This window comes from Saccoglossus kowalevskii, chromosome 1 (genome assembly GCF_978046115.1).
Source record: "Saccoglossus kowalevskii chromosome 1, keSacKowa6.1, whole genome shotgun sequence".
NCBI classification, from domain to species: Eukaryota; Metazoa; Hemichordata; class Enteropneusta; family Harrimaniidae; genus Saccoglossus; species Saccoglossus kowalevskii.
In genome coordinates, this window is record NC_140641.1 from 40224261 (window position 1) to 40236613 (window position 12353).

Genomic DNA, 12353 nt, shown 5'->3' on the forward strand with positions numbered 1-12353 from the left:
ATGTTACGCGTAATTGCCAGGTAAAAATGATTTTGGAGATCTAAAGGCAGCAACGTCAGCTTTTTAGCAGGTAGCCTTATTCACAAGTAATTACGTCGAAAGTTTGTTTTGTTGAAAGGTTATGGTTTCTAGAATGATCACCTTTTCCATATAGTAATGCGAATTGCTGTAATTTTAAGTATAAGACGATGTCGGTACTACTACACGGTGAAAGATATTGACGTGTAAAAGCGGACGTTGGACTCCTGCGCAGCCGAACTGCGCACACTAGCCGACTTTATTTGTTTGAATAGTATCATGAATCAGCACTTCATTGGACAGTTGCCTTGGCGCAGACCCCGAAAATCAAGGGACTTGTTATTTAGCTTGCCCGCCTGGCACAATAAAATAGTTAAAAACAACTTGTTTGTCTTGAGATCTTCCAGTCGGAGCCAGGCTGTGTCCGAACCAGACAATCCCAGCGTACCACCTATATCTAATACTAAAGGGTATGGGGGATTGCGTGTGGCTGTGTCGCGGTCAAGTTCATAGTGTCACGATATTTTCGCTAGCTCCATGGAAACAACGCAGGAAAGCCATGCCAACTATTATAAATTGACCGGCAAAATGAACCAAGAACTGAAAACCAACTGTAATTTCTCAACAACAGTGATAATATTTCTTTGCTTACAAACAATCATAATTATATTCATATATCCAGTGATTATCGGAATAGTTGTGGTTAGCTTTCAAAATGACATTGCAAACCTTGAACTCAAGATAGACCATCTGAGAGACCGCGACATCGGGCTACCACCACCTAGCTCTGCAGTACTGGGTGGAGACACTCCAGCGGTACAGGGGTGTGAGTGTCCACAGCAGCAAAACAATCCACCGATACTATCGGATTCACAATATTACAACGGTCAGCAATCCAATGGCGATGTGAGGGAAACTTTTCTCCGTTGTTGCGCTGCCGATGAAAATAATTTAAAATCGGTAAATATGTAAATCTCGTTTATTTTTATCGGTAGTAGATAAACAGAAATTTGATACATGTGATATCTATTCAGACTGATTATTTCTTTCGCAGCTTTTTAAAACTTAGAGTATATTGATGTATGCCTAAACGCCCGCGCGCCAAACGAGCAAACAAACAACTGTCTAACATGCGCACTGATGTAAAGAAACTTTTCATCCGTGAACGACCTTCAATACCAATCATGGCAAATTTCCAATGTATTAGTAATTTCAACATGATTCATTGTGGTTATATATATATTTTAGATATCTTAAGTAACCCATTTTTTGAATGCATGTAACCATTCATTGTTTTAATGCCTTTATACAAAACTGCACTATCGGTAGTCGATTCTTCTAAAGTCGTGTTGTTAATGTTGTGCTGTGCAAGAATTGTTTACTGTTTACAGGCACTAAAGGTCTATGATTGCATAGTTCAACCTGGCTAGAGGGTCAACCGTGGGCCAACTAACGTCACTGTGGGCACAAAAGTCCAGGGCTTTTGGTTTTGTAATGATAACACCAGCTGCATGACCAAAACAGTTTACCATTTTACTTTGACAGTGTCAGATTCTAGTATAACTTCCCGGTTGAAGGGCGATGGTCGCCGCGCCGCGTCGCGTTCGACATGGGAACTCATAGCGACGTATACAACGCGCGTTTGTTTACATGAATTTGAACATGTGCTACGCGAAGACCGCCGCCCTTTGAGAGAGACATAAAGCACAGTACCAAAACAATTTGCACAAAGCAAAGAGTACTAACATTTCATTATAATTATAATGTGCATGGTCAGAACACACGGCTACAAACTAAAATTGTTCAGTGGTTGTATTAATTCTTAAATGCCACTTCTGCACTAGTTAGAATAGTACACGTCACACGACCAATTTTCGCTTGACTATAACGTCCCCTTGTACTATCTTCCCAATTATAGCTTATTCAAGAGCAACTCGAAAAAGCACGTCCGCGGAACCGCCACAAGGACAGGAAACAAGGTGAGATAAAAGTGGTATATAAATACATTTGCGTTCATCTCACACACCATTGCATTTGAATGAGATGAGAAGATAAATACATGTACACGTGTCTTTTTCCGCAGACCGTACAGGGGTAACCGTTGCCGAGGTGGAAAGGCTCGTGGCCGCTGCCATCAATAGAAACAGAACGAATGTTAAACAGACGGATTGGTCAGTTACTGCAAACATTATGCCTATAGCTGTACATATCACAGGCAAGCCCACGGAGGGCGAGTTTTCAATGATGAGTAAGTCCCTGGGGTTTTCCAGAATATAAATCAATGATATGAGACCTGTGCATTATTGATTGAAAAACAAAACACTTGAAACGTCGCCATCTTGCTATCAATAAAACTGTAGAGCTTGAACCAATGCCGTATAAGGCAAAGTTTATAAGCTTATAGTAAACCAGTTACCGAGTGCAATGTGATAGGTATTTTTGATGGTTAAAAACCTTTCACTTAGGTAACCGGGGTTCGGTCGTTTCCACGCTAGGCTAACAAAAGACACACACAAGCTTCGTTCATGTTCCCAAAACGATTCTCTGCCAAGTCCCTGGTTTTCACTCGAGACAGCATTAAATCCATCTTTATTTCTTGTCACCCCTTAACCAATTACAATCAGTATAAGAGACTCCAAGGCCTTGCCTTCCAACAAACAACCAATCACATGAAAGTTTTACACATCATAATCAATTAATTACTCGTCAAGCTGTCTAGAGAAAACATTTCTATACATTGTCAACGCTAACTAATATTGATGGGGTAATAATCTCGCACTAACATTCCACAAAGATACTACCTTAGTTAAAATCGCAAACAACATTGGTTTAGAATTACAGCTACTGTCTTGTATCTTAAAAACTGCAGAGTCATAAGATGTTTTTGGTTGATTTCGACCAGCTCGCCATCTGGTCTTGTCATTAACCTTTATCAGTATATGTCATGGCAACCACTGTCAAACTGACTGAAATATAAATCATGATAGCAACATAAAACGCACACATGTCTTGAATCCGTTCAATTCCCGGAATATCTGGGCTCGATTTCACCGTGCCTGTCCAGTACTTTGTTAAAACTATAAAACGTTCGAGTTGTTCAACTGATATAGCAGTCATTAGAGGTCGATATTTTCGAGGAAAATAATTATTTACTTTTCAACCCATAGAATCGCTTCCACCACGCAGGCGTGGCATGTTTAAAGTCGGACCATGGGAGACAGAAAGGGGAAAAACCTTCACTAAACATGTAAATGTTGACACATATCACATAACTATACCAAAATCAGGAATCTACAATGTATACAGCCAAGTAAGTACACACGCTATGAAAAAAAGATCTTCGCTTCAAAGTGCGCAATATATGACAACCTCGACATTTATAACTGATACATAATTAAACCCGTGTGTTTATCGATTATCTCTTTTTGTTGCTTTATAGTCATATTTCAGGGATGAAAGAGATGCCGGCGACAGAATGAACTCAAATCTAAACGAATATCTTCACTATACAGTTGTAGGTAGGTGATATACCTGGGCGTGGTGCACAGTGGTTCGCTTCGCACCAGGAAGGTCATGGGTCTTCCCATAGCCGACTGCTCACCCAACTGTATAAAAAGGAGTACAAACTACCCATTCTCCAAACACCGACAGAACGCAATCTCACCACAACTGCAATAATCAGTCGAGCATTGGGGTGGTGATATAGGTTGCGATGCCACCAAACACATAGTAACATGTTTGGGAGGATGGGTTCCTATAGGACAGGGACGATACAAACCCATATGATACACCCGAAAGAGTGCATACATAGTTGTCGAATTGAGAAGCGGATTTCCGCTGGATGTCTACTTCTTCTGCATTACCCTGTGATACGTACGGAAGATCACGATGAGGTAATGGTAATGGTAATGGTAATAGCCATACACAGTTCATATAATAAATAAATATTGTGCGAGTGTATAAATGGTTCGCCATATATATTTTATTTCATTGAAAAAGAAATACCCAAAACAAACAAGAGACTGTATACAAGTCTAGATTCATGGGTAAACAGTCAGGGATCGTCGACATCTACATATTTGGTGCCTGGAATACCAGTTAGAAATCACGATTGATATTTTCTCGTTTAGCTCAAATTGTTACTTGTTATAACGAATCGATGTTATGTTTTCAGAAAGTATGGCGTACACAGCTGACCCAATCGACTTAATGAAGAGCGGTAGGACACAGCAAGGAAGCGATGACTATGGCTACTACTATAGCAGTTACCATTCCGGACTATTTGAACTGAAAAGGGGTGATAACTTATACATGAAAGTGCATCTTCCCGACCCATCAGCGGTAAAATTAGATTGCAGCCAAGACGCGACATTTATGGGAATGTATATGATTAGTGAACTTGACTAGATTCCGTGGGGAATCGGAAAATATATTTACATTCTTACAAATTGATTATTTTTTGTTCAACAGTATGTAAACTGTTAACCAGATGATATTTCTGTTTTTCAAATTCCGATTTCTCATACGGCAGAATTAAACATTTCCCACAATGAATACAATAATGATGTCATTGTACAGATGCTCCCTTAAGTACAACCTCGCTGTTTGTCACTGCCTCTGCAAGGAACTACATACCACCTATACACGATACTTACAACTAACCAGTAATTCACCAATCCGTCCGTTTGAGGCATTTTTTGTTTTTTGCTAATTTCCGCTCTCACCGACAATGAGACGCCACAGTCGTTGTACCGCATTGCGCGTTATGTTTCCAATTTTTCTCATTGTTGAGAAATATCCTTAATATCGTAACTCATACTAAATAATCGTGTTACCCTTCCATCCGATCAATTGGTCTTCTTTACATTCGATGATACGTACATGTACAATATGGACCCATCGGGCACGCATACATGGGTAGTACACACATCCTAATGACGATGTATATAAATGTAAATTGTATTTTTGCATAATAAATATCACAAATCCGAATCACATGCCTCTAATGCCTTCAGCGCACGAGAGTTCTTTCTAAGCTTACTTTTATTTGTAATTGTCATCAGAATTTCAGTAAATTCTATGATGGCGGACAGACCCTCTTATGCAACATCGACGCAAATAGACTATGCCAAAATCCAGCTAAATCGACTAAATAGTTTTTTACTCGTGTAAGAAACAACATAAAAATACTAACACACACACACATGTTGTAACCTGATCATCAATATAAAAGCAACAGAATTTCTAGCCTATGCATGTGCATAATTCAAGGAGCCAATAGAGGGTTAAAAGGCGGCAGTCGTGGTGCTGCCTCCTGTTCGATATGGGACTCATAGCGACGTTTACAACGCGAGTAAAATACATTGTTGACATGAAATTCGAACACGCGCTGCGCGACGACCACCGCGCTTTAATAATCAGTAGGAAAGCAACGGGATTACTCGCCAGCCTAACTATACCACAGTATCGTTATCAGTTCATTTCAGTGCACCAATGAAAATGCTCAAACTCAAAGAATTATTTATTTATTTTAGTGTTTTCACGTATACTATTTAGAAATTGAGGAAGTATACATTTGATACATTGTTATGCTGAAAACTGACTGCATATACATTACGTGGTTCTTGCCTTCGTGACTTGGCAACTTGCCAGCATTCTAACTCTTTCACTTCAATGACAAAATAGAAAATTCCACGAAGTCGTATATTACGTGGAAGTACGATTTAATGCGTAAACACTATAACTCGTTAAATTTCAAAATGGAATAAACCGACCGACTTTCCGGTGATTGGTCAATTTTAAAAATAAACGTTTCGACGTGTTCAACATGTTCTCCCATGAACACAGCCAGGATAGTTAAGCGGAATCACGGCTAATACAAAAAAAAAATACTGACATACGTATGTGAAATTTTATTCTCAGTAAACATTATGAGAACATGCATGCGAGTTATTATATGTATTACAATGAATAACAATACCCTATATACAGTAAATCTATAGCCACTTCTTTCAGTGCTCTGGGCTATGGACAGTTTGAAAAAAACACTTCAGCCGAAAAAAAACGCTTCATGGGTTGTTTACAATACCAAAGTAGATGACCTATGACATGAGATTGACGAGCAGCCAGCCAACTTATTTACATATACATGTTGTGTGTAGTGTTCACTCAAAATTGGTTATTATTCAGTCAGCCCCCTCCCCCAGTACGTGACCAAACATACAAAGACAGATACGCTCACCTTGGTTACGTTTCTATTACTTCGTGTCTCCGTGGGTCTTTTCTATCATAACGTGACGGGGAGAACAACGGACCCACAAAGTATTAGGAAGGTAACCAGGCATACAAAAACAATGGTTGTCGAATTTGAATTTATTATATGTATGTGGCGAATATTTATAAAGCAAGTACAGGAGTTATATCACCTGACCTGACCCTTGTCAACGAACTATGAGCGGGACCTTGACCCTCCAAGTCTAAAGGTTTATGTCCACTTTATTTGTAGGCGGTTTTGTACCAGCGATAACAACAATCATAAAAATAAGGAAGTACTGAAAAATTATTCACTGTAACCAGGTGCAACTAGGTTACAACTCATTATGGATAATATTCAGATACTTGGCAAGTTCTCGATTTGCCAAGCTACTATTATGTGCCCAATTTATTTTAAGTAACTGGAAATTCCACGAAGGTATATATTACGTGTAAGCACGATAGAAAGCACGGCCAGTGTAATTCGATAAATTTAAAAATGACCCTAACCGACGTGTCACGACGTGTTTACTAAAGAAAAACACAAACAAGGGATTGCTTGATCAGCAGAACACAGTACTGGAATAATACCGAATATATACAATCTTTGTGTAAGTTATGATCAGCCACCGTAAATAGCGAGAGAAGATATCGCCAGTGATTATTCACTATCCCATGTACAGTAAACATACACGAGTAGCTCAGACCCCTTTTTTCAGTCGTATGGGTTGTTTACTCTATCAGTGTAGATGACTTAAGGTTTCCTGTGCAACCATATCCAACATATTTGCATTGTCTACGTACTGTGCATGACTCACGATTTCCAATACTTTTGCTGACGAAAGTAGCTGCTACAATAATTATTACGTGTATGTATGTACATGTTAAAATACACTAAATTTGAATTAACTACATTTACTAAATAAGTATACTTAGTTCATGCAAACGTTGGTCTACCCGGAACCCATATCGAACAGGACGCGTCGCGACGATAACCGTCAGATGGAATACGTGACGTGAAATGAAAATGAAAAATTGAACACACAACAATATTCTTTTAGTTTATTGCACAATTGGCAGAGGTCGCCGCAAAGGGAAATACTCAATATTGCCGTAAAACATTTGACATTATGCAAACGTATTTGCACTGGCGGATCCAGAAATTAGGCAGTGAGCGCTCCTCATGACCTCCAGTGGTCTGGGTTTGTAAATTTGTTTTTTGTTTTGGTGGGCTGGCTGAAGGGGCGCGCCTCCCCTAAATCCGCGGGTGATTTGGGTATACGAAATTCAATTCAAGTGGACATTATACAGTTCTATGGATCTCATTATGGCCTGTCGACATTCAACTCCAAAAATAAAAATATGTTTTTGTTTTCTCGTCTCTGTCCATTTCACGTGTTCGTCCATATGTTGTACTATAACAATATACTTTTGACGCAAAGGCTGAGATCGCGATGAGAGCGAGAATTGCTCAAATAGTGTTCAATTTTCTCTCGCCATCGCGCCCACTATTTCAAATACACATGGTTACACAGGCCAGGATTCCAACGAGATCTTCTACGTCTAAGTAGCCAACACCACGGAATATAGCGAAGTTGTTTCGGACTACGCCCTCTGTCTCGTATGTTCCTGCACTTACTTCTATAAGTGAAAATGTTTAATTTTATGTAAAAAAGCCAGAGCAATTTTGTAAATCCGCACACATTATCATATGTTCAAAATGTATGGCACACAACTAAGCCAACAGCAGATACGTGTTTAAGTTGTTGTATTTTAAGCTATCCATATCTAAGCTGAAACTTTTTTTATTCATTTATTTTTTATTAAGGTAGCAGGATAGTTTTTTTGCATGAAAAATGTAAACACCTATAATCGGAATAAATTTTACAAGAAACCATACAATCTATATATGTTTAGAAAGCTCTTGACTTGTATTTTCCTACTATTAATATTTTGTGAAAATTTTGTTTGTTTTAGCGTCACGTGATTCTGAAATCAGCGGGGCTGATAATTTAACTAACGTGAATAAAATTTTAATTGTCATCTCTACAGTCATTCATGCGATCAAAAACTTTACACTGTTTTGAAGCAAAGGTCATGAAGTTTAAATCCGTATTTCTATTTTTTGCATTAAGTTTTTTTTATTTTCCTGCGAGATACAGACATCTCTCGAACGTTTTGAACAGGACTCTCAGTGTCACGGTAAAACTTTCTTCGCCCACTTCATGGCTGACACTGGTTTCGACGGGGAAATCCGTTCTGTACGAACCCAGCATCGTCTCTTTCAACATATTTTTTGACAGGAGTGATCATTCTTTTGACGTTTTTCTTCTTTCTTCCTCGCTTTCTTTTTCTTGGAAATTTTCGCGTGCTTACTATCTCGTCCATAATTAGTGAATGACAACTAAACTAAAGAATTACTGACAACCCTCTCCTTCTTTGCATATTTTGCACATTAATGAAGGAAGCTGCCCTGTTTTTTAATTGGTGTGAATAGAATAATTGTAAAATGTGACCCAGTGATGTATGCCGGCATGTAGCATTTCCTGTGCTATTAAAAATCAAATCCCGCAAAACAGAGTTTTACCGTCGCAGTAACCTCCGGTCTTATACTTGTAGATGAATCTCTTCAAAATTTAATTGTAACCGGACTCACTGTTATCATCTATAAAAACTACCTAGATTTTAGATGATACTTTTATTTTTTACCGAAGTCGTACGAAAAAGTCAACCCTTGCCTTGCGTGAAACACTGGCCCACTATCCGATGTCAAGACGTCGGCTCGGGGGGGGGGGGGCACGCTACTATTTCGTTGCCGTGCATTTTGTTCGCATGAGCACATTAGATAAAACAACCAAGTATTTATCAGACAGATTTATTACATGTAACATAATTTACGAATTTAGAAAAACCTAAGCATGCAAGTATGCCTACTTGGTGAAAACTTCTCTGAAAAATGGATTATATAAACCAGGTCCAAGCATATTCTTATCATTGATCAACCTTTACATGTAGTTTGTGGCCTGTTACCAGAATGTTCATGCAATGCATAGCCACCACAGATGACCGTATTTTATTGTTTGCAACCATATTTTGTAAAAGGGAGCCCCCTCCTCCAATGTAACTGCATTACTTCTGGACTAGGAAAGTATCCCCGTGGTTAGACACCTTTCAATGACAAAGCCAAGAAAAAATATTACAGAAATTTATTGCAAGTTTTTATTCTGTTAACATATAATTACATTGAAGTGGAACATTCATGTACTTTTTTGTTTATTCAAAATTTGTTGTTCAAAAGCGATTGTTTTGTCTTTGCTGTACTTCCTGTCTAGAAAGGCAGCAGTGCACACATCTTATCAGCTGTGTGTAAACTACAAACAGATATCTTATCAGTTGTTTGTAAATAGCAAATAAAGAAAGTGGCTCAACTTAAAACTATTTACCCTCAGTTCAGTTATGTTTGTAAACCATGCATATTAATGAGATGCACTAGTTTGGTGTACACTGGATAAACAAAAACTTGGCCATTTGTTTGCACACAAGAAAAAAATCAGTTTACTTGTACAAGATATTTTTTTTTCAATAAAATAAAAACACCAATGTATGTAGCATGCCTTATGGAGCTATTCGTGTGATTTTCAAAAAAAAATGTGAAAAGTGCCCAAAAAACTATTCTGCTACCTTAAATCAATGAATAAAACAAAATAATCATGAATGATCTAATTTTAATCTGACTGAGCTGGAACATACTTCATATGGGTGTATTACTTGATATATACCATACTATGAGGTTTATATGTCAATCTCTTACTGATTTGACAATGTTGTGTACTTGTCTTGAAGGATTATACTCGTCGATTATATTTCAATCATTTGTTTTGTGTTCTTGGATCTATAAATTTCTTAAATAAATGTGAATTTGGATATCCTTTTCTATTTGTTGTTATTTCTAACTTTAATTTGATACACCAATCTATTAGTGGGGAATGAGTACAGTACATGCGCATGTAACTAGACGGCAGTTCCTATATTTCACAGCAAAGGTGTTGTAAATGTTATGTATTGTTAATGCTACCATGACTACATGTAGTCTTCTTTGCAGCCGCACTCCAGAACTCGACATTTGTGTCCACGCATGCGTAGTTGGTCGTAAGAACCCTGCTGTTTGCTGTTATCTGGAATGTTTAATATGACTTCTAATATAATAATTCTTTTCGCATTGGTGTATTTTGCGAACTTCTAAATGTATTCCTAAACTTGTAATCATTTCCTTGTTTTATGTAAATATTTGTCTGTACCGGGTACCGGTTATTTGTTTACCACAACAACTCTACGCAACATACCCTGAACGTATTTGTATGGGGGAGGCACGAGCACATTATACATCTTTATTACATGAAGGCACCAGAAACGAGTTTTAGTCAGTAATATATGTATGACGGTGTAGCATCTGAAAACGATGTCTTTCTTACTAAAAGTACCATAATACATAACTGGAAAGACTGACAACATTCGTGGTAAAATTGCATCACTTCTCTATTTTTATTCGGAGATGATATATTTCCTTGTTGAATTATTAATTAGCATTTACATATAGAAGCTGTGTGTCATGAATATTTTAGTTGGAAATCATTTGTAAACTATATTATGTCAGCTCAAACAGACTGATTTTCCAAACATGTTCGTCGCGGGACCAAATGTTCCGAGCATATTTATCCTGTAGACCATACTTTCCGAGCATATTTATCCTGTAGACCATACTTTCCAAACATATTTATCCTGTAGACATACTCTCCGAACATATTTATCCTGTAGACCATACTTTCCAAACATATTTATGCTGTAGACTATACTTTCCGACCAAATTTATCCTGTAGACCATACTTTCCGAATATATTTAACGTGTAGACCATACTTTCCGAATATATTTATCCTGTAGACCATACTTTCCAAACATATTTATCCTGTAGACATACTCTCCGAACATATTTATCCTGTAGACCATACTTTCCAAACATATTTATCCTGTAGACCATACTTTCCGAACATATTTATCCTGTAGACCATACTTTCCAAACATATTTATCCTGTAGACCATACTTTCCAAACAGATTTATCCTGTAGACCATACTTTCCGACCAAATTTATCCTGTAGACCATACTTTCCGAATATATTTATCGTGTAGACCATACTTTCCAACCAAATTTATCTTGTAGACCATACTTTCCGAATATATTTATCCTGTAGACCATACTCTCCGAACATATTTATCTTGTAGACCATACTTTCCAAACATATTTATCCTGTAGACCATATTTTCCGATCATATTTATCCTGTAGACCATACTTTCCGAACATATTTATCCTGTAGACCATACTTTCCGACCAAATTTATCCTGTAGACCATACTTTCCGACCAAATTTATCCTGTAGACCATACTTTCCGACCAAATTTATCCTGTAGACCATACTTTCCGAACATATTTATCCTGTAGACCACAATTTCCGAACATATTTATCCCGTAGACCAGAATTTCCGAACATATTTATCTTGTAGATCTCATTTTTAGAATAGATTTATCCTGTAGACCGAATTTTCCGAACGGGTTTATCCCGGGAACGAATTTTCCGGCGAACGGGTTTATCCCGGGACGATGAATTTTCCAAACAGGTTCATACTGGGACCGACTTTTCCGAACAAATTCACCTTATCTGTAAATTGGGTTTGACTTTTTAGCCCCCGTTCGAAGTCCGAAAACGGGGACTTATAATTCTGTCTCCGTCCGTGCGTCCGTGCGTCCGTGCGTACGTCCGGAGTCATATCTCAGAATCCCTTGGACCGATTCTGTTCATTCTTTGCATGTGCCTAGTACTTTATCTGGGACATATGCACATGCAGTGGTTTAGCGATTCGATTCAAAATGGCCGACTGGCAGCCATCTTGTTTTTTGGAAATGTTGTATTTTGGACATGCTTTGTCAGTTTTCATTCAAATTTGGTACATAGATTATACATGTTAGGATACATGTCCATGACGATTTATTTCACAATTGGATCAAAGATGGCCGACTGGCAGCCATCT

The 12353-nt window shown here is 38.0% G+C and overlaps 1 protein-coding gene across 1 annotated transcript; it reads left to right on the forward strand.

Moving 5' to 3' along the window:
- Window positions 1-409: 409 nt before the first annotated feature.
- LOC100370349 (uncharacterized) lies at window positions 410-5010 on the forward strand. Its single transcript, XM_002733073.4, has 6 exons — window positions 410-978; window positions 1937-1997; window positions 2102-2266; window positions 3186-3328; window positions 3458-3536; window positions 4193-5010. The coding sequence occupies exons 1-6, from the start codon at window positions 556-558 to the stop codon at window positions 4423-4425; spliced, it is 1104 nt and encodes a 367-aa protein (XP_002733119.1). The 5' UTR covers window positions 410-555; the 3' UTR covers window positions 4426-5010.
- The last annotated feature ends 7343 nt before the right edge of the window (window positions 5011-12353 follow it).